General features: G+C 39.6%; 2 protein-coding genes across 2 annotated transcripts in view; one reads left to right on the top strand and one right to left on the bottom strand.

The window, feature by feature from the left end:
* LOC126262268 (uncharacterized) overlaps positions 1-7460 on the bottom strand; it is a 508717-nt gene extending 501257 nt beyond the window's left edge. Inside the window, exon 1 of the mRNA XM_049958775.1 lies at positions 6991-7460. The gene's annotated coding sequence lies outside the window, so the exon portion shown is untranslated. The remainder of the gene's footprint in view (positions 1-6990) is intronic.
* A 375-nt stretch (positions 7461-7835) lies between these two features.
* LOC126262252 (repressor of RNA polymerase III transcription MAF1 homolog) overlaps positions 7836-24315 on the top strand; it is a 71792-nt gene continuing 55312 nt past the window's right edge. Inside the window, exons 1-2 of the mRNA XM_049958738.1 lie at positions 7836-8680; positions 16853-16999. Of these exons, the coding sequence (XP_049814695.1) occupies positions 8598-8680; positions 16853-16999 (230 nt within the window). The 5' untranslated portion in view covers positions 7836-8597. The remainder of the gene's footprint in view (positions 8681-16852; positions 17000-24315) is intronic.

Here is a 24315-nt window from a genome sequence, read left to right as displayed (position 1 = left end):
CCTGTATGGTTTCTATACAGACTGTCACCTGAAATTTTTACATTATCTTGTTGTTCTCTTCTGTCCTAAAACTGGTTTGATGCTCTACCATAGTCTATCCTATGCAGGCCTCTTCCATTGAATAACTGCTGCAACCTACATTCACTTGAACCTGCTTGCTGTAGTCAAACCTCTGTTCAGTGTGTGGTGAAGGTAGGTGGTGACTGGAACGAATTGACATTTCTGGCTTCAGGCTGTCGTGAGCGATGGATATAAAGAAATGTTCCAGCTGGCCAGCTAGTTGGTTCTTGACCACAGCTGCAGGCAATAGCCCCAGTGGTGGCCCTCTGGATTGCTGAATAGCGAACTAATCTCAGTACGCATTGGGCTGTCTCCGTGATTTTGTGTGTTGCATGTATTCTCTGTGGAAAATTGAGTGATTCGATGACAATCACTGCCAAGTGTTGGCACTCAAAATATTGATAACATCTGAATTCATACCACTACACTCTTCCCCGGGTACCCTCCATGACTGGGTGTGCATTCTGGCATACAGGCTCGTCCAAGACTGTGGCTCTGGTCACAGCGGAAGTATTCTCCAGCCTCTAAGCACTTGTGCTGTATAACGGGATGGGCATGCTGTGTATGGACATCTGTTGGGTGAGTGGGCTCTACAGTCCCCATCTAACGCTGGTATGGATAGCTCGTTATAAGCGGCAAATGTGGGTTCAAGTCCTGGTTCAGCACAAATTTCCATTGGCATCATTTCATTCTACAGCTGATGGTTGTCCTTATTCGCAATTGTGAATACATTTAATGTAAAAGGAAGATTGGTTAATTAAGTAAGATTTATGACAAGGTCATTAGGTATGGAAAATAATCTGAGATTGGGAAATGATGGAGAAGGAAATCTACAATGCCATTTGAAAGGAACTGTCCCAGCATTTGCCCTAAGTGATGTAGCAAAATCATGGGAAACCTAAATCTGGATGGCCAGACAAGCATTTGAACTACTGTTCAGAATGGTCAGCACTATCACCTCATAATTTATATAAGTTTACTCCCAAAACTAATTGTGTTACCAACTGCTGTTTCATTTAGTCTTACAGTCATGCATGAAACATGGTTCATGAACTGACAGTGTAACCCATTAGCAGCAAGTATTACAAAATATATGACAGGTATCAGAGGATACTCCAGATAAACCACTTACAACTGCAGGAGTATAATGAAGAGCATAATCGTTCGTCATTAGCATTGGTCAAACATAATCATACATAAGAATGTGAGCCCCTACAACAAAAAACAGCATAATAAACCTTAACAGACTTAACAAAATACAGAAAATCTACCTATGCTGAAAAGTTTGACAAGTGTGAGTTGTCACTGCTTCTTGATGGCCTTTTACTGAGAATCAGATTACTTTTTGCCACTGACCATGTCCTCATTTATTAGATCCAGTTCAGTACTATACACAGATAAAACAACTTTTCTACACCACGGCCTTAAAGCTTGTCTTGAAAAGACAACCATACAAGCATCCTATTGGTTTAAAGAAAATGGATTAAAAAACTCAGCAGATGGTTTTTATTCTAAAAGACAAGTTTCCCTCCAATGACCCAAATTACGTTCGCTTTAGGGGTGTATTTAGACGATAAATTACCTTCAGGTCAACATATAAAATTTATTGCTGGTAAGTTGTCTGGCGTAATTTACTTGTTTTGGTGATTTATGGATTGTGTACCTGAAACACGTGTCAGAACATTCATTTTTTCAATGCATAATATCTTATGCTATTATTTTCTTGGTAAACTCTAGTTGTGTCCACAGCTTAATATTGCAGAAGAAAGCTATCATGGTAATTTATGGTTCTTTAAATATGGCACATTGCAAACCTTTGCTTGGGGGGGGGACTGTGATAACATATACCAATGAAGTAATTTTGCTAAATGGGAAAAAGTGCAGGAAACAAACCCTGGGAAGATATGGAGGCAAAAAAGGTCATACGGACATATGGTCAGAAATGTGTTCCAAAGGGAGTTGGAGATCAGGGATCTTTGATGGTGTAGGTTGCAGTGACTGAAAGCACACATGAGAACACACCAGGCAAGTGGGATTTTCTGTCTGTACCAATGGTTTACCTCCATCCTCAAGAATGCTGTGTGTTGGAGCATCATTATATCATAGCCACATTACCTTTCACACCACCAAAGGCATGTCTTCCAACAGGGGAGAGAGGGTCAGCTGCAGGAATTGCAAACATGCCTCACCTGTGAGCCATTTTGGAAGGGTGACTGGTCCCACAATTCAGTTGCCAATAACCCCCACCCACACAATAAAGCTAAACAGGTGGTGATCATTAACTGTTACCATATTATGGGGATTCTTCACAGCCCACAGGTGCATGGTGTGAAGATTGGCTTGTCGTAAAGGCAGACTTATTTGTAAATAGGATGTATGATAGAAACCCCAGCACCTTTATGGTCTATGGAATGAACCAGCAACGAATCTGCCACTGCAGGAACAAGTCCATAGGTAAAAAAACCTGCATGCCTTGTAAGTGATACAGACAGTGGTGGCTGTCAATGTTCCAAACAGTTGTCTGCCTGATCCCACTCTGGAAAGCCATCTGCCCAGTGTTCATACTGAGTCAGAGTCTATACCAGGATCAAGGTCAAAGATCTTTTGTCTCCAGCTTCAAGCACGTGTGCCAGCCTTGGAATGCCTTTTGAGCCATTTGTTCTTACGACATTTTTTGCTCCTTATCCTCTCAGTAACTGTTTTTTGCAGTTTGTTCCTATTTAGCAAAATCACTCTGTACACTATGTTTTAATTTATACAAGAAAGAAGCTACCAGAAGCAAACCACAGAGAAAATGTACATTGTTACAACACAAGAAGCAACAGATGCATTGATACTCCATATCGACTGTCAAAATCCATTGACAGCTATGACCTCTTCAGACACAAATTATTTAATAAGTTTTCAAAAATTACAAAAGATCTTCCTGATCATGTGTTCAAACAAACACTGCATGAATGGTTATTAGCCCTCCAATTGTAAGATGTATAGCAATAAAATGAAATGATTGTATGTCTGAAAGACCCTATTTAGGGTTCTTTGAACACCTAGTACTAGTCTTTTTATTTTACATCAATTTGGTGACTTGCACATTGATAACAATGAAATGGTGTTAAGGGCACGTTGACATCCCGAGTGGATAAAATCTCTGATCCAGCTGAGAATCGAACCTGGGCTGCCCCCAGGGCAGTCAGCCGTACTGACCACTCAACTACAGAGGCAGACATATAAAGTTATTTATTAATTATAATATAACACTGTCAATTAATAACCCACTGTAATTTTGAATTGTCAACTGCACTATATTATGTATGTGGTGTTGTCTATTGCTGTAGTGCCCTAATGACAATAAAACTATTCCATGAAGTTTTGGGATTGCAGCTGGTAACGTTGACTTCCTGCCACAATATTTCTGCTGACAATCATTCAGCCATCTTCAGACGAGTGTTTTGCATTGGAGATTTCTAGTCCACATAGCCTCCTTTATACCACAAAATGGCGTGAAGGCGCTTGCGTAAAAGCAGCCGCTACTACAGCAACCTCTGTCTGTTATACGCCCTTTTCAAATATTGCTCCACCTATGGCATGCAGGCACATATGTAATGTTATACTACATGTGTGCTATCTGTCTGAATGCGCACTTGTGGAGTTAACATTCAGATGTAAAAGTTAATAAAATCAAATGTCAGTAGACGTGTCTTTAGTCATAAAATGTTTGCTTTCTGAAGAAATTAAAGAAATCACAAGGTCCCATGGCTTTTCCAGTTGAAAGCCACCATCGTGATTAATAATATTTTGCGCAAAACATGTTTCCACCAATTCATTAATAATCAAATCCCAGAAGGATCTCATGGAGGCTAAGAGTAATCCATAAAATGTCCTGTGGAGATATAATGCTCGGTTATGGGTGATTTACTGGGCTGCAAAAGGTGAGTGTGGCGATCATGTTCAATGCATCTTTCACACACTGTGCACATTGTCTGACCAATGTAGGCTTTGCCACGCTAACAAGGTATTCTGTAGATTCCAGCCTTCTGCAATCTCAGATCATCCTTTTTCAAACCAGGAAGGGCAGAAGTCTTTGTAGGTGGGCAAAAGATTACTTTGACATGATATTTTCTTAAGAGTTTGCCTAATTACGATGAAATATTGCCTGTGTATGTGAGGAACACCTTGGAGTTAAACTTCCTTCTCCTCCTGATCTTGTGGGGTCAAGTTCCTTCATCCTTAAAGTTGTGCTCAACTGATGTGGAGAACATCAATTTTCTTTTAACACTGATTGCACGTGCAGCTGCCTTCAAGCATGCATCTTCGCACCAATGTTTGGTATAAAGGCAGTGACATGAACTAGCAATCTCCAGTGCAATACACTCACCTGAAGATGATTGAATGGCTATCCTGTATTTTCCATTGTTTGACATAATAGGCTTCATCTCTTGTACATAATTACAGGCATATAGTCAGACATTTTGAAATTTAACATATCATGTTAACATTATGCACATCAAACAATCAAAGATGCTAGTGTTATGTCACGCAAATTTAACTATGTTACTCTCTGTCTTAAAGAAATAAAACAAAGTGTATAGATATCAATCAATTTTTTCATTAAACAGGACTTTTTTTTTTCAAATACCACTTAATTTAATGATTGTTTTTGTTTCCCATTGTAACAAGTTAGGAACATTTATGTCTTAGTTACTTGAATGACAGGTATGTATGAAAGCTAATAGTATGTGAAATTCTGGAACTAACATTTTGTTTAAATATGACAACTTTCTAACAGTTAAAGTTGATAGACAATAAAGCAAATGGTAAAAAAAAAAAAAAAAAAAAAAAAAAAAAAAAAAAAAAAAAAAAGGTCTTCATACTTGACAACAATATTCTGACGGATGATGAAACTGAATCTGTAAGCAAATCAAAAGCTAAGTAACAGTACTACTTGCTGGCCAATATAATGTAAGGCTAAATATGTTTATGCACTGCAAACCCAAAACATGTTACTTATTTTTCTATTCCAAAGAACAACATCGAATTAGAAACTATCTTCATTACAAATGAATGTGGCACAATATGGAGGCTTTCAGATATTGTGAAATTTTTGCCACACACGCAAGCACCAGAAAAAAATACAACCCATGTGTGGTCACTTGCTGAAGACAGATGCTGCAGTAAAAACATCGCATACATGCGACATGTTCAAAGGCATAGGTTATTATTAGGACTATTTAAGAAAAATATCTGATGTGTTACTTCATAAAAAAGTGAAAGGAATAAGAATGTTGCATCACATTAATACTTGTTCTACAGATCATGAACATGGCATTTCATAATGATGTGGAACACATCAGTCTAACAAAATAAATCAGCAACAACACTGCTTCAATATAAAAATATCATGTACCATTTCATATGAAAAACATGAAAAGTACCACCGAGAAGTTTGATGTTAACACAATCTTCATCAAGTGGTACAGTGTAGCAAGATTGAACAAAAGCTGTGAGATATCTAATCTAATCAGCCATGATTTACTGCTTATAAAACTAGATTGTTAAGGGGTCCAGCAGCGACTCTTCAAATGGTTCAAGTCTATGTTTCTGATAGACAACAGAGAGTACAAATATGTCTTTAAGGCAAGGAAAATCTTTCAGATCATTTTAAAAAAAAGAATTAGCTATGGAATGCCCCAGGTTTCAATGTTAGGCTTATATACATATACAAGATTTTACAAACAATTAGATGGCAGCATATACAGGAAAGCTCAGAGAATGATCAACAGCAGAAAGTCTCAAAGACAGGGATAACACTGGTCATAAATAAGGAAAAATTGTATGAAGGGATGAATTCCAGTAACATCAGAAGTAAAGTTAGAAGCAGTATAAGTGCTGTGTTTGGGAACTACACCATTGCACAAGCTCCAGGAAAAAAATTCCTACTCCTATGGGCGTATGAGCACTTGAACATGGGAAATGCGTCTAGAAGTTTTGAATCAAAAAACCAAGAAAATGTTTTCGTGTGTTAGAAAGCCACACAGGGAAATATTTTAAGAATTTTAAATGATGACACTTTCTGCTTTCTGAAAACATGCCAGGAATTTTCAGTGTTGAACAATCCAGTTCATTAGAACAAAAAAAAGATTATTTTTCAGTCACCCAACAAAAAAAACCCTTTATCAAAACAGCGTATATTACCAACCCAAAATTTGCCTCCTACAGTAAACAAAAGTAAATAATCTCATACATTCAATGCAGAACTAAAACAATTTTAGACAACACACGGTCTCTATTTCACTGTAGAATGCCGGTATATGAATATGAAAAAATAAAATTATTTACATATATCGACATGAGATGATTGTATTTATATGTAAGTTTGTAAATAGCTTAAATATAATAAGTTTTATTTAATTAGTCCTGGATACAAATAGACAAGATCCATACAAAGTATATTGTTAATCTGAGACTCAACTGAATTACTTATAAACGTTGTATTTCTTTTTTTTTATCGTTAGTAATTGCCACCAACAGCAGGTATAAGTAATTCAGCACACATAAAGTAGGGTCTGTGCACATATTAGGGCAGTATTATCAGGTTAATTTTTGAGCCTTACTACTTCAAGCATTACGTCTAAGAGCTTCTATTCTTTAAATACAAAGCATTTTTTGGGTACACCGATAACGGTTTACCCCTGAAATATCATTGTACTCATACATACAATACCCTGACTCTGATCGTTGCCATTGCCAGCATTGACACAATGATGCTCCTTGTTCATGAATGGGAAATAAAGAATATATTCTGTATCAAAGCATAGACCGGGTTCTATATGGCACCTAAAAGGTTTCATCATTTTCTTTTGTCGGGCCACGAACAGAAAGAGTTTACGTTTTGTATCATGCATGTGTCACAAATACTAATGAATCACTGACCTGATATAGAGATAGTAAATAAATCAACGTAAACCACCCTCTCGCCATTTCCGCAACTAACGCTTTTGGCACTGATATAAGGTATTCTGAACCATCTATTTTTGTCTACTTTTTCCCGCGCCCCAACCACCGCTACAGCTTCCACTGGTTGTTTATTTGTTTACCGTCTTGTATACAACCGTAGTGTATACATCTGAATCTGAACTTTAGCAACCTATCTCGCTACGTTTTCGTTCTTCAACCATAATTACTGAAACATAATTGGCGGTGGTCCAACAGAAGACTATGAGTTCGGTTAAAGCTGGCGACAGCCCAGGAGACATTTAAGTCTTACGTCTTCAGCATCTGAATGAATTTCAGTAGAAGACAAGTACACAAAATTATTTACTGCGAAATTCTTCGAATAAGCAGTCCCAGTACTATTAAAGATACACATCTTTGTCACAAAACTACTGCGTAGAGCTTATATGTTGGGGACGAACACACAGTCAACATAACCCATAATCGGATAAAATATCGCATTTCTACGCCCCATCGCAAACTCCATCGTTTGCGCAATAACGCTGTTTTTGAAACCCCGTTTGACGAGAATTCCATTCGTCGCACCAACATAAAAATATTAACCACATTTTCTGAAAATCAAATTTATGACCTGCTGTAAAAATCAGTCTCATCCGCACATTTAAAAAGAATTTATAAACTATATTTCTGATATAACTGAGTGACAAACTTCGTAATTACGCCTAGATCTGGACGAATATAACTGATTGCAAGCAATATTTCGATATGGTTGTTGGTAGCTCTAGCTGTAGCTGCGCATCAAGGCTAAAAAAAGACAACATTCGGCAGCCATTACGGTTTGAAGGTAGAAGTTGTCAAAAGTTGCCTGTTTACAAACAAAAAGTTGTTGGTTTAACGATGATGCTGTGACTGAAAACTGTGTTGTGTGGTGCTTTCCGACTAATCAATTACTTATGTTAATTTGAATGTGTTAGGAAAAAAAATTGTTGTGAATTCAAAGGACTTTGAGTTTTGACAAGGACAATAGGACGCTACAAGAACAAGTTAAATTTGGACGTTTGTAGTGTTCTTCAGAAGCAGCACACGAGATGCTGTGATTCTGAAGTGCACTAAATAGTGAAGCACTTCTACAAGTATTAATTCTGTGGACTTCTGGGAAACCGACCTTTGATTTGCATTCTGCGTACTTCACTGTTGAAAAGGACAGAACAGATAATCAAGAGGGAAGTGCTGGAACGTAGACAGTTTCGCTCCATTGTAATGTGCCCATTGGAAGAATCGTACGGAAAATCGAAAATAGTGAATCTGATGATTGCTTCCCATGTACCATTTCATTCAAGACGAAAAGGATACTTCAGAAATTCAAGTAGAATGTTTATAAACTCTTATTTGTTCCGAAGTCAACCTAGCCAAGGGCATTGTTGCTGAAGTGTATTCAGATACTGAGTTTTTTTAATTTTTGAGTACAAACTTGCTTGTAGTAACAAAATCAGAATACATATTTGAATGTATTTAGCGTGTTGATTTTGATCAACATCAGGAGAGAATTCAGTTTCACTGTACACTGGTCAACAATACTAACGAGGATGAAGCTGTTAGAAAGCACACGTTTCGAGGCAATCAATAGTGCACTCTGCATTGAAACTGGAGATAGTAAGATTCTTGGAAGGTAAAGGAAAACAGTTTCCTCAGTGGTTTATGTGCATTAATATTTCATATGAATTTTAATTCACTCTTGTTTTTTCGATGAATGTTTCCATGTTGACATGTTTTTTGAAATTATGTGTGAGTTTTCTTCTGTATATTTATTGACCTGTGTTTTTTCATTGCAAACCACGATAGAAATTAGTTGAAAAACTTTGTTGTACACCCACACACACACACACACACACACACACACAGAGAGAGAGAGAGAGAGAGAGAGAGAGAGAGAGATATATTTTAAGACCATGAACGAATTGTAGCATCAGGTTGATTATATGTCAGTATAATTGTTTTGTGTTCCTGCTTGATTTTTACTATTTTGATCTTCAGACTAAATATATTATTCAAAATACTTTATTTTTCCCTACTCAAAAATTATTGTGTCCTTACTGAGAAGGAGAAGTCGTATTCCACCATAACTTTTATAAAATACACAAACATTTACGCCATATATTTCCCAAATACTGCTCTTGTGTTTGTTCTAGTTTCTGAGATGATTATCGACAAGTTGTCTCCTAGATGATGGAATAGACACACTTGAATGCCAACCTAATTCACATAAAGCTTTCTTCAGCCAAAGGTTGGTGTGGACTGCAGTGATTTACTGGGCACAGTCCTATGGGAGGTGGTACACCCATACCTTCCCCCTGCATTTAACCAATTTACCCAACCACTTATAGGGGAATCTGCATATTCAATTTGGACTCCGAACCATGGTGCAGCTTCATTTTCGTCACATTAAGGAATCTTTGCCAAAGTTAAAGGGAGCTAAGAATGACTGTTAAAATCCTAGGAGTGAATTGAGATTGGATTCCAAATCTTAGGACGTGAAGTCGGACAGTGAGTTGCATATGTTTTATTAGTGCTTCAGCTTTTAAGTTATATATCAATTGATGGAAAAGAAGGAGGTCTTCTTGTTTATCCTTGGTATATAGGCTTGTTCGTGATCTGCCTCCCAAATTAGTTTAGAATCTAGTGAGAACACGTGTGGTCTTGTAGGTACTGGAGATGAGGAAGCGTGTCTTAGGGAAGTCTCTTTTCATTATGATTCTTGCTCCTCCTCCAAGCAATTTATAGACAGACCTGCTGACAAAAAACTGATTTGTGATCCAATCAAGGAGTCAACTTAGAATTTAAGGGGTCAAAGCTCTTACTCAGGACTTGTATTGAAATTCCTATATCCTGCTGTCTGGGGCAGTCTAGCATAGCTTCTGCATATCTCTGAGTGAGTCCTTCTCCTGTCCTTGTCCATCTGAGCTGTTGACTCACATTTTGAAGGATGATAGTTCAAACATTTGCCTGGCTATCCTGTTTTAGCTTTTCCATTATTACCCAAAATCACTTAAGGCAAGTGCCAAGTTAGTCCCTTCAAAAGGATGTTACTGATTTCCTTCTCTATCCTTTCCCAATCAGCGTGTGCTCCATCACTAATGACCTCGTTGTCAATGTTAAAGACTAGTCTGCTGCTCCACCCACCTAGGTGTAACATAATGGGATAATTTTTGTATCATTCTTCTTCAATATACAGAGTAGAGGAGTCAATTTTCCTTTGTAATAGTTCACATTAGAATCCAAGAAAAAGAACTAAGTGCCATAGTGGCTAAGGAAGCCTGCTGTCAGCACAGAGTTCAACACTGCATATTACCTGCCACCCCCACCCTTGCATCTTCATAATGGATGTACAACATGTCTAGGCCCTACATAATGTGCACCACAATACTCATTGGAGGTTTGTGTATTATGCAATACAAGCCTAGTACATAAACAATTATTTGGCATCTATATTCGTTGGCTTCTCTAACTCCCATGCAAAATGTCACATTCCAAAGCATCGTAGCCTTGTGGGGTACACTATAGATTAGTGTATCACCACAACTAAGGTTTCATGGGGAGCTACAATCACACTACAGCTGAACATTATACCATTCCATTATGAGTTGTAATGTGTGTTGGATCAGAAGGTCTTGCAAGAGTAGGAGGAAGATTAACTAGAAGTGAGGGGCAGGAAACTAGTGGATAAAAACTAGTGTTCCCTGTGACATTCTCCTCCAAGGATTGCATAGCAGTGCAAACTTTTATCTGGCTCTACGTAGGTCGTTTGTCAGTAATACTGTGTTTTGCTCAGGCATTTTGATTGGTTGGTTCACCAGTTAACTTAGGAGATACCTATATTTAGGAGGTGCAAGTTCATAATCCTACCTGCCTGCTCAGGAATTTTGATTGAGGTGTTTCATGAGTTCCCTAAAAAAAATTCAAAATTCCAGAACAGTTGTCTCTGTGATGCTGTCTGTGTTCCTCCTTGATCCTTTCTGTTAAGCTAGTGCTCTGTATCTTAATGACATTTATTTTGTTGGGCCATGAATTCAGTTGCTTGTAGTGACAGAAGTATTTCAGCTTGCCACAGTTCCATCTTGTATTCTGCCAAGAGACCAGCTGTTTGTCTGATCAGAGTTATGACTATTATTTTAACTGAAATCAGTGTGTTATACATTTTAAAATTTGGTGTTATCTGAACCTCGGCCTAACTCTATATTCGAGATTTTATTATGTTGAATGGTAGCCCATCCAATTTTAGTTTCAAATTGAGCAAGTTGGCGTAGTGGTGAACATAATTGACTTTAATCCAGTGAGAACTACATTCAAACCCTTGTCCAGTTACACCGATAGTTTGCTTGAATCATGTAAGGTTAGTTGTGCAATGGTTTCTTAAGCAAAGCAACAGCCAGTTCCTTCCTTCATCCTTGTCAAGTCTGGCCACAATATTTACAGGACACCGAACTCTTTATCTTCCATTTCTTTTTTGTATAGTGATCACTGAGTAATATGTGTGTATGCTTACTTTCTGTCTTAGTGTGCCATAGAAACAGCCATGACACTCATCAGTAAACATTTGACGATGTTTCGAAGGACCACAAAACTTTCATGTGTGCCTTCCCCAACCCCATGTACCATATCTTTTATTGTAGTTAATTTCCTCATTTGAGTTGACACATATGTGGAATATATGATCATACCTTGTACAGAAGGACAATACATACATAATAAAGCCCTGCAGTGTTTGTACCAATATTGTGATTTGTGGCTGTTTACAACAATGTTTTCTCATTTTTTTCTGTCATTCTGCCAGAATTTTGCCTGCCAGTAAGTACGTACACTGACGGATACCTGATGCAGCCAACTTGGGCCAGCAGTTAGCAGCTCTGGTCCATTCACATTTTTGCGCCACAGCTGCCACAGACTGACAATTTCTGTTGAACATTTAAACCTTTTGGAGAACTACTGCTTTAAACTATAGTTTGACATTTTTATTCCACTGTGTTGAAATAAACTCTTGGACCTCCATTCCTGTAGCTAGATAGCTTGACCATGATGCCTTTGTTTGGTCATCTACATATTCCAGTTTTTGAATTATTTTAATTTGATCTTTTTACCTCTGCTTGTAGTTTAGTACACCATCCCTTCCAGTCAGTTCCCTGGTGTGTTAAATAAATAATAAAATAATATAATAGTAATCCATTTCACAAATCTTTTGTAACCTTGACATCAATGGTTTGTTCATGGGTTCAGTAACGTGGTCTATTTGATTATTCTAATACTTGTTGGAAGTGTAGTCTTGTGAAGTAATTGCTAGAGATTATCAACACAAGTAACAACTGAAACACTGACTCTGTCCTTGAACCATATACCATTTGTGATCACTGGTTGATGTGTGAAAATTTCATCTACATCTACATCCATACTCCGCAAGCCACCTGACGGTGTGTGGCGGAGGGTACCCTGAGTACCTCTATCGGTTCTCCCTTCTATTCCAGTCTCGTATCATTCGTGGAAAGAAGGATTGTCGGTATGCTTCTGTGTGGGCTCTAATCTCTCTGATTTTATCCTCATGGTCTCTTCGCGAGATATACGTAGGAGGGAGCAATATAGGCCTACTGCTTGACTCTTTGGTGAAGGTATGTTTTCGAAACTTTAACAAAAGCCCGTACCGAGCTACTGAGCGTCTCTCCCGCAGAGTCTTCCACTGGAGTTTATCTATCATCTCCGTAACGCTTTTGCGATTACTAAATGATCCTGTAATGAAGCGCGCTGCTCTCCGTTGGATCTTCTCTATCTCTTCTATCAACCCTATCTGGTACGGATCCCACACTGCTGAGCAGTATTCAAGCAGTTGCTGACCTGCTATTTTGTAGCTAAATGATAAGGGATCTATCATCTATCCTTGCTACCACTCCCTCGAGCTGAACCCAAATTCCCTACACTGAACCCTACCACTCCCTGTTCATAACACCAACCAACCATGATCCTCCCACCTACCCATTCTCTGGTCTGCATCATTTCCTGTCAGAATTTTAACATCATGATCCTGAATTTTATGAATTTCGTATTCAAAAATTTTAAGAAAGTGCTCTGGGTGCTCACTCCCCCCGCCCCACTGCCACCTGCCACCTTTCCGATCAAAATGCTGAGAAATGATACTGTCTTATTGTGTAATGAATAAACAGTCATAATCAAGAAATGAAGTTTATTGGTGTAGTTTCCTCATTTCCCATTTAGAACATGGAAATAAGTATGATGTTATGGTATTCATAATTTTTGGAGAAAAGGAGCTCATTCACTGAATAACAGAATGGTTGAATCAACATGCTCAAACTTGCTAGCATTTGGAGTAAACACACACACACACACACACATACCTGTGCCTCTATATTGTGCGGGCTGGACACAGGACGCCGGCATTAAATTTTGGCAGACGGACTAGGATGGGATAGGGGTTGTGTCAGGTGAGGTGGGTAGAGGGAGAGAGAGGTGGGAGGCAGGAAGAAGGGTTGAGGATGGGTGGTTAGTGGTTCGGAAGTAGGCATTAGAGTTGCTGACTGGAAGTGCGGGAGGGAAGGGTGACACGAACACAGACTAGGCATGTGCCACACGGGTACTGGAGCAGTTGAGGTGCAGTTCACTATGTAGGTGAAATGGAGTTGTAGATTGGGAGGGGGTGGCAGGACAGAGGAAGGAGAAACTGGTGGGTGAAGTCCAGGAAGGTAACAGGAGCAATGCATGTATTGTAAGGATAACTTCAGTATGCATAGTTTTGAAAAGCTGATGCCGGAGGAAAGGATGCAGATGGCCCTAGTTGTGTTGCAGCCATTGCATTTGAACATGTTCTGCCCAGTTGCATGTTATGCCACTGGGTGGTCAACATTGTTTGTTCGATAGATGAAATGGCTGCTTTCACAGGTGGCCTTGCCTCTGATGTAATAAGATAAGCCTGTGACAGGACTGAAGTAGGAAGTGCTGGGTGGATGGATTGTGCAGCCCTTACACCTGGATCTTCCACAGGTACATGACCCCTGTGGCAAGGGGTGGACCGTGATGTTGTGTAGGTTGGGCAGATGGCTGAATACTACTTTAGGAGGGGTTGAGAGAATCTGTGGTAGGATGTCCCATGTTTCTGAGCATGATGATAGATAATCAAAGCCCCAGTGAAGGATATGGTTCAGTTTTTCCAGTCCAAAGTGATATTGGGTGATTTCGGGCGACGGGGGTGTTCCTTCACAGCAAATTCTTTGGGATGGTGGTAGGATTAGCAGTGTGTGATCATATGGCACAGGAAATCTCTTTGCAGACTAGGTTGGGGCTAGTTCCTGTCTGTGAAGGCCTCCGGGAGACCTTCAGTGTACTGAACAAGGAAATTCTCATCACAGCAGATACGCCATCCATGGTTGGCTAGGCAGCATGGGAGTGATTTTTTGTGTGAAATGGGTGACAGCTGTCGAAATGCAGGTAGTGTTGGTGGTTAGTGGGCTTAATTTGGACAGAGGTGTAGATGGAGCCATAAGAGATGTGGAGGTTAGTGTTCAGAACTTAGGTGTCACGTTGGGTTGAGGAAGATCAGGTGAAGTGGGTGGGAGAGAAGGTTTTCAGGCTTTGGAGGAATACGGATAAAGTGTCTTGGCTCCAAGTCCTGATCATGAAGATATCATCCGTGAACCTGAACCAGATAATGAGTTCATGGTTTTGGGAGGCTGGGAGGGTTTCCTCTAGTAGGTGTTCCATGAAAAAGTTGGCATAGGAGGGTGCCATGAGCATGCCTATGGCGGTTACACTGATTTGTTACTATACCTTCCTCTCAAAGGAGAAGTAGTTGTGTGAGAGGATGTACTTGGTAAAGTGTATGAGGAATGAGGTAGTGGGCATGGAGTCTGTAGGACATTGGGAGAGTTAGTGTTTGATAGGGACAAGGCAAAGGGCATGAGGGATATTGGTGCATACGGAGATGTCATAAACTGTGATGAGTATGGAGCTAGGTGGTAATGGGATGGGGATTTTGAAGAGTAAGTGAAGGAGTGGTTACTATGTTTGATGTTGAGAGGCTAGGTTTTAGGCAGTTGGTTGGAGGTGTTAGTCAGTATTAGCAGAAATTCTGTCAGTAGGAGCACAGTAACCAACTACAATGAAGCATCCAGGATTTTTGTGTTTGAAGACTTTGAGGGGCCTGTTGAAGGTGATTGTCATTGGGATAAGGAGGAAGGGACTCGAGGGAAAGCTTCTGTGATGAGCCTAAGGATTTTCGTAGGGATTGGATGTTAATTTGGACTTCTGGTATTGGGTCAATGAGGCAGAGTTTGTAGATGGAGGAGTCAAGGCAGTTGACGGAAGCCCTCCTTTGGATGGTCACTGTGACTGATCGCGGCAGCCGTGGGGCCTTTGTCTGCAGTGAGGATGTTGAAATTAGAATCTGTTTTGGGGTTTTGAATGCATGTTCTTTTTTCTGTTGGATGTTAGTATACTCAGGAAGGATCCTGGGGAAAGATGATGAGGCCATGTTGGAGGTAAGGTATTCCTGCAGCGTGACCAGAGAGTGGGTAGGTGGGAGGATCATGGTTGGTTGGTGTTATGAACAGGGAGTGGTAGGGTTCAGTGTAGGTAATTTGTCTGGGTTCAGCTCGAGGGAGTGGTAGCAAGGAAATGTTCCCACTGTAAGGATCAGGTGGAGGAGAGCAGGTCATTGATGCATTTACTTACATAAGCAACGTACACAACACATTGGTCCATCCCTATCCCACTTCCACTCCAAATCCCTAGCCACAGGTGTCATATCCTGTGGACGACTCAGGTACAAGACTTGCCTAATCCACTCACTCAGCATTTCCTAGTCCAGGCATATTCCAGGCTTATCTTATCCCATCAGAGGAAGGGCCACCTGTGAAAGCAACCATGTCATACCATGTCATCTACCAGTTCTGCTGCAATCACTGCGCAGCTTTTTATGTCGGCATAATAACCATCCAGCTGTCTGCCTCGAATGAATGGCCACTGCCAAACTGTGGGCAAGAATAGTGTTGACCATTCAGTGGCTTAACATGCAAATGATCTCAACATGCTCAAATTCAATTTCTGCTTCACAACCAGGGCCATCTGAACCCTTCCCCGATACCAGCCTGTGTGAACTACACAGATGGGAGTTATCCTTGCAACATTTGCTTCACTCGCATAACCCTCCTTGCCTCAGCCCATTCCAGCTCATTCCTGTTCCACTGACCTGTAATCCCCTCCCAGTCCATGCCTACACATCATCTCCATCGTGTGCAACACCTCACCTGCTCCAATACTCATGTATCACAGGCCTAACCTGTACACCTGACACCCTTTCCTCCCGCATTTCCAGCCTGTACGCCTGCTGCATCTAGCAGAGCTGCTAGCTATCCATCCCCAACCTCTGTTCCTGACTCCCTCTTTCTCTCTTAACCCACCCCACCTGCCACAACCCCCACCTCACCTTAATCCATCTGGTGAAATGCAATCTTGATGTTGTGTGTCCAGCTGGCACAGTGTAGGAGCACAGGAGTGTGTATGAAGGGGGGAGGGGGGGGTGAATGCTCTAGCTCAGGATATTCCATATTCAAAAAGTAGCAAATTTTCTTTCTCTTTTGCTTGTTGGCAACTCAGCACTTCTGCTGTTCAATGAGTGGTCTCTTTACCCATAAGTTATTTACATTCTGCATTAATTTTCCATACTACATTCACTATTTTATGAGCTGTATGCTGATTTAATTGTGAATAAACTAGTATAGTATCAGTGTGACCTCTGAAATTTATATGGTTAGGAATTCCAGTTAAAGCAATTCAATAATTTCAGGATTGAAAGTTATTCCTGCAAAATGGCGGGAAATGCAAAACAATTGTACAAAAGGTACAGAGCAGAAACAGGAGCACCAACTGATCTGCAGGCATTGTCTCCACCGCAAACATCATTGGGAATTTCTCCAGGACAGTGCCAGTACAGGTATTCCAATAGTGAATTTCTGCTATTTGCCTATTTTTGACATGTTTGTGATTGGTATGCAGTTGTGCTGTGTTGTTAATTCTGGGAAGTTTTGCCCTTATGGCTTATAGGTCTTGGGTGTAATTGTGAAAGCAAATGGGTATTTGTCTGTAACAGGGTTTTCAGGCTGTGTATCCTGGCTCTCAAGGTCATAGTAGCCTTACAGGAGGGGTGTCACAGTATGTCCATAAAAATAATATTTTGGTGTTTTCTGAGTAAATGAATAAGCGTAGTATCGATTAGTTCGGAGGTTAGTTTTGTCAGATGCAAATCGTTTTTGATTATTGCCTGTGCCTGTGATTTGTCTTTCTCTATCAGAATGGACAAATTTTTTAAATATGAGTACAGTGTTACATGAGTGTGTTACATGCAGTTTACACACGTCAGCAAATTTCATGGAGATTTTGCTTCCAAGCGTGGTATCTCAAATGTACTATGCGGTTCAAAAGACATGAAAAGACGAAACTGAAGGAAGTATGATGATCATTAATTTTGGTTTTATGTGTACTACTGTTGGGAATGAAGAATGGGCATACTGTATCATACGTATCAAAATTGTAGCTACTGAAGGCATGCTTTCTAATAAAATGAAACAACATGTGGGGTCAAGTCACGATAGTTGGTGAACAAACTCTGAGAATACTTTTCCCACAAGGTCTTTTCATTTCCTTTTTTTTCCCCAAAAAAGATCTTACAAAGCAGGGTACAATTAATAAAAATACTCTTCTTTTATTAATGTTGCCTATCATGCAGGAAAGAGTAAGCCAGTTCACATCATAGTGGAAGACCTTATTTTAGCAGCTGCTCTTGACATGAAGAGTCAGCTGCCAAACAACTGGCAAGTGTGCTTTTGTCAGACAAGACAATTAGCCATTTAATATTCAATATGGCTGTTGGTATTAATGATCATTTTATTGTAAAGCTCAAAGGCAATGTTGATATCGCTATTGAGTTGGATGAAGCTACAGACAACTACACCGAAACTCATCGAGTGTGTTACATGCAGTTTATACATGCCAGCAAATTTCATGGAGATCTTCCTTCCAATCAGTAAATAACTCTTGGAACAAAAGCAGCAGATCTGTTTCAAATATTTACTACACCCTTTATGGAAGAAAACAACTTTAATTGGGAAAATTATGTAGGTGTGTTTACAGATGGAGTCCTTAGCATGGCTGGCTGTTATGCTGGATTGCGAGCTGTGATTCGCAAAGAGCGTCTGCAGAAATGTTTCTAAGAGGTGGCAATATTCAAAAGTTTCCAGTTTTAATATAGCTGGTTTAGTGAGTTTGAAAATATGTCGTGCCTCAAGAATTTGACAAGAACTACACAAAACTTGCTGTATCTCAAAAGGTTGATTGTTATCTACGTAGTATTGTTAGGGTAGATTACTTTGGTACCTAAACAGTAACCATATTTCAATAGTATTAGTGTTATTAATGGGAATACACGTACCACCTTTTTCATCCAACAATATGAAATTGTATCCTCATATAATTAAATTCAAAATATCCAACGAGATACAAAATAAAACTAGGAATCATTTACAAAATAGTTTCACACTTTCATAATATTAGGTTGAAAGTGACAATTGAAAATCTAAAATAAGAAGAAAGGTGAGAGTAGTTGACAAAATCCTGCTGGAGTTTAACAAAAATTCCGCTGTTTGAAATGGAGAAACATTGAATAAACTTTCAAAAAGACTTCTCAACTTTGATTCCATCTATAATAATTTGTTTGCTTATAAAACGTCACAGCTGTTCATGTTAATGGATTTGTTGCATTGCTTTCATGACAGTTGATTGACCTAACTGAAGTTGAGCAAAATGTGTTTTGAAAGCCTCATTTCTTTGGGTTAGTTTGGTAAAGTGTAATGTTGAGTCAATATATGACAAAGTGAATGTGGGAAATCTCCTGGATCACTCTCAGATTGACTGGTAGAGTCAGTTTTTAACACCCTATGACTGCACCAAGACAATCCTCACCTCTTGAGTTTGTCATATTGTAGTGTAGTGTGTTAACAGGAATGCTGAATTCTTATAATTGTGACTGTTATGGTGCTGTATTGCATCCATGGGGTTAGAGAGGGTTCCAGTCCTGGTGAGCAAATTTTTTCGATCTGTAAGTTTCACACTGTTTTTCCCTCTCATATACCACATAAAAATTGTATTTTCTTTTTTCGACTGATGTATTTGGATTAAGTATACTTCTGCACACCAACAATATAGCAAGGCTAGGTTCTTTCCAGTGTACTAAAATAGCTCTGTTGTGCAAAACTTTATGCAGACTCTGAAAGCCATTATGGGTTTCATTTTTCCCACAGATAAAAGTTAAACTACATTTGATTCCATTTTGCATCAAATGAAGGGAGCATTTTTGTTACTGCTACCATGTTTATGTGTTGAGAATTGATGATTTAATCTGTGTGCCAGTGTGTTAGACTGGTTCCTTTCTGTATGTTAGTGAGGGCTGAGCGAGAAAGTGATAAGTAGTTCATTTAAATTAACTCGGTGGTTACATTCTGATGTATGTACAGGAATAAGTTGTGCAGCATAATTGGATCAAAGAGCCTTTCAGTACAGAACTTCAGTCAGTACTTAACCACTCAATAACATGAGCAACTTTTTGATATTTCTTCAAATTCCACCTTCAAACTGAATTTTGTTTCCTCGTCATTGCTTATGTTTTGGGTTGGTAGAGCAGGAGTATCTAGTTGATAGAGCAGGAGTATTTACAAGTAGGTAACAAGCCCCTGAGTTTTGCTACTTTTGACAACATCCTGGTGAAGTGAGGTAGAATTTTTAGCATTGTCTGTCAATGTAAAATATAGTCACAAATGAATATAGAGAAAAAGATTAACACTAAAGGGGGAAAATGTTACATTGCTACTATACCATCATACATTTTACTACTACATATTTTATTCAAAGGAGTAATATTTTATAGTTTACACACTAGTTAATTACAATTATAAGTTCTACAAAGGTACATGACATACAAATAAGTACAAAATGTCCTGTTGTACTTCCTATACTGACAGTACCAGATTGGCAGGAACCACAGATGGGTACAAACTGCTGTCGTACATTTTATGAGGGTTTAGTAATGTAGGGTTCAAGAACTGATGATAAGAACAGAGCTCATCCTTCACATTGATTTCATTGCAAGAATAAGGTGTAATAACATTAAACAGTAATTAAGATCTGTTATGTCAGTTGTTAATATAGAAATAACTACTATTATTTTATTTTTTTGAAAGTTAAGTACTATACATTCTGTTGAACATTGATTTATGGTAGACAAACTTATAGGCCATGGAATTCTGTTGATTCAATATGTTACTTAATATTTTAAGTGATTGCTGTGTGTTTAGCATTATAGTAGCAATCAGTATCAAAGCTATATGACAAAATTACTATCATTTTGAGGTAAAATTGTGTCAAACTTTATATGATGCTCAAGTTACTCAACAGCTTATAAAGTTTTGCTAGTTAATTACGACACCATTTCTTTAAGAAAAGTGCTTTTGTACTCATTTCAGTTGCAGTTATGCCTTTTTCTTTGTTATCTTGAATGAGTGTTATTTGGTTAATTAACAACAATTTTAAGTGTTTTCTGTATGCCCACTTTTGTTTCTGCCTTCATACATTTATAGGGTTTTTTGGAACCCTGAATCCCTCTTGCAATTGAGAATGCATCACATTGCCTTGTCCAGTTTTCATGCCAAATTTTGGCTTCTTTACCTCCCCATTGGACTACCACCTTAGCGTGGTGGGGAGGTTTGTGAGCCTCTGTGATCCGAAGAGCTGTGCTGGCGGGAGCATAAGCTCCCGGTAGGGTCACCCATGCCAGATTGGTCTTCCGGTGAGGGGCCAGACAAAGTGTAGTCCACCATCCTCATTGAGTTTCAATGCACGAACATCTTTTGTGACACATTATCCGTTATGGCATTTTGAATACCAAGGATTTTAAAACTGTCTGCTTCCAATTTGTGCAGTCGTCAGTCAGTTCAATTATAAATTCCTTTTGAAACAAATGTAGATTCTCTCTCTTTGGCTTTATGGCATCAATAACAATTTATCATTGTTTTCAACTTCAATTCAGTTTTAAAGAAGTTTAAAAAACAGTTGAATATATATTGTCACGTAGAGGAAGGTGTAAGTAGATGAATGATGAACACTAACTTCACTTAATGAAGGTTTATTCAGCACTTGCACATACAAGCGCGCGGAGCAAACTGCCTCCGGCCAGAACACGTACGGTATATATTCAGCTACAGAACATTCCAGTATAATGCTTCTTCCCATTTGTGGATACTTCTAGAAAGTACTTGAACCGAGTATAGAAATTAAAATTTTTCAGTTCAGGTGAGTTTTGAACTCACGACCCAACATGCAACATTCTAGTATCATAATCACTACACTACGGCGACTGCGTTACTCGGCTTCTTCTGCGACATTGCTCCCACCTTAAGAGAACAGCGTCTTGGTGTTACGTCTTCCTAGTCCGGGTACGATCATCGGTCCTGCATACTCCGACTCCCGATGCTTGGTGTTTGCCCTGGCGGTGATCTTGTTAGGACATCCCTTGCCACTACGTTCTTCATTACCTTACCGATTGTTGCCTGTCACTGGAGCTTCCAATTTACCCTGGGTTGCAGGATCCTTATAGGGCTTCATTCGAAGGACAAGGACCATGTTTCTGATCTTTCGTCATTTTGTGTCGAGATTGAAATCTTCAACTTCATAAGATTGAAATCTTCAACTTCATAATTAACATCAGGAAACGGTCTTACAACCTTATAAGGTCCAAAGTAGTGCCTGAGGAGCTTCTCAGAAAGACCAACCTTCCGAACAGGAGTGAAGATCCAGGTCACTGGGCTGGTAGACAACAGGGCGGTGGCTCGCATCTTACCTTTGGCGATCATTTTCTTGAGCCTGCAGCATGCGGAGTCGAGCTGACTGCTGAGCTTGCTCAGCTGTGGTTAACACCTGGCCGATGTAGTCTTTGTCCATGTCATCAGGATGTAACGGAAAAACAGTGTCCATCATCATCGTCGCCTCACACCGATGCACCAAGAAAAATTGTGTAAATCCTGTGGTGTTTTGTCTTGTTTGGCGGTGTAGTAGGCATGTGTCACAGAAGGTAGCACCTCATCCCAGTTGCTCTGCTCAACATTGACGAACATTGATAGTATGTCGGCCAAGGTCCTATTACGGCGTTCAGTGAGCCCGTTAGTTTATGGATGGTAGGCAGTCGTCATGTGATGAGTAGTGTTGCACCAACGGTTTATCTCTGTCACAAGATTCGATTGAAAAGCTGTCCCTCGATCCGTAATTAACAACCTTGGGGCAACGTGTTTTAATACAATGTCTTCTACAATGAATTTGGCTACCTCGAATGCTTCGGCTGTTTTCACAGCTTTGGTAATGGCATAGTGTATCAGATAATCAGTGCAAACAATAATCCATCTGTTGCCACTAGCAGACGGAAATCGTCCGAGGAGGTCAATCCCAACACTCTGTAAAGGCGTTTTGGCTGGTGGAATTGGTATGAGTCGGCTAGGTGGTTTCTGATGAACTGCCTTTTTCCTCTGGCACTCTCGACAGTGCGACACATAGTGATGGAAACTCCTAAATAAACCTGGCCAGAAAAATCTCTTGCGGATCCTATCGTATGTCGTAATAAATCCTAAATGTCCAGCCTTAGGTTTGTCATGGAATTTCTGTAGAACATCTTAAGCGCATGTGTTTAGGAATCACTGGTAGCCACCTCTTTCCAAACGGATCAAAGTTTTTCTTGCAAAGTAATCTATTAACTAGCTTAAATTGTCCTTTCACATCCTCTGACCAATTTAAGACAAACATAATTTGAGATATCTTAGCGTCCTTTTTCTGCTCAGCAGAGAGATCCTGAAGTGCTGCGGGCCAGTCACTCTCTTCATCAAAGTCTTGATGGTCTTGCACAGGATTTCTTGAGAGACAGTCGGCATCTTGGTGTTTTCTCCCACAATTGTACACTATGGTAATGTCATACTCTTGAAGACGTAGTGCCCACCTGGCAAGTCATCCTGTTGGATCCTTAAGAGCTGTCAACCAACAAAGTGAATGATGGTCTGTAACAACTGTGAATGGTTCTCCATAGAGATACTGTCGAAATTTGCACATGGCTCAGATCACAGCAAGACATTCTCTTTCTGTAGTTGAGTATTTTCTCTCGGCTTTAGTAAGTGTCCTAGATGCATAGGCTATAACCTTCTCTTTTCCATCTAAAATCTGCACCAGAACAGCACCAATCCCATACCCACTGGCATCTGTGTGTAGTTCTGTAGGTGCTCTCTCATCATACAGACCAAATACAGGGTCAGTCGTCAGAGTTTTTCGCAGCACATCAAAAGAATCTTGTTGAGCACCACCCCAGATAAATTTAGCATCGGCTTTTAACAACTCTTGGAGTGGCCTGGCTTTGATACAAAAGTCTTTGATAAAAGGACGGTAATAAGAACACACTCCGAGGAAGTTTCTCACATCTCTAATACTTTTAGGAATAGGAAATTCTGTTATAACTCTCACCTTTTCTGGGTCTGGTCGCACACCTTCATTTGACACAAGGTGTCCAAGTATTTTGATTTCTTTTGCTCCAGAGAGACACTTTCTTGGATTAAGTTTCAGTTTGGCTTGTTGGAGACACTTAAGAATGCCCCTCAGTCTTTTTCTGTGTTCATCAAATGTCTCTGAGAACACTATAATGTCATCTAAATAACAAAGACACATCGTCCACTTCAGGTGCCTTAGAAGATTATCCATCATTCGTTCAGAAAATCCATCATTCATTCAGAAGTTGCTGGTGCATTACACAAACCAAATGGCATTACCTTAAACTCTTACAGGCTCTCAGGGGTGATGAATGCAGTTTTCTCATGATCAGCCTCATCTACTTCGATTTGCCAGTATCCCGAGTACATGTCCATGGTTGAGAGAAACTTAGCCCCCTCCAGATAATCTAGTGTATCATCAATTCGTGGAAGAGGGTTAATGTCCTTTTTAGTTATCTTATTAAGCCTCAGTTTAATCAACACAAAAGCACCCACTGCCATCCTTCTTCCTGACAAGAACCACTGGTGATGACCATGGGCTCTGTGAAGGCTGAATGATGCCATTCTTCGTCATTTTCTCTACCTCGTCGTGAATTATTCGATGTTCTGTTGCTGACAGACGTTATGCTCTCTGGCTTATTGGTTGATAGTCTCCAGTGGTAATTCGGTGCTTTACCATTGA

This window comes from Schistocerca nitens, chromosome 6, assembly GCF_023898315.1.
Source record: "Schistocerca nitens isolate TAMUIC-IGC-003100 chromosome 6, iqSchNite1.1, whole genome shotgun sequence".
NCBI classification, from domain to species: Eukaryota; Metazoa; Arthropoda; class Insecta; order Orthoptera; family Acrididae; genus Schistocerca; species Schistocerca nitens.
The sequence above is the reverse complement of the archived record's forward strand: the minus strand, read 5'-3'. Positions and strand labels throughout refer to the sequence as shown.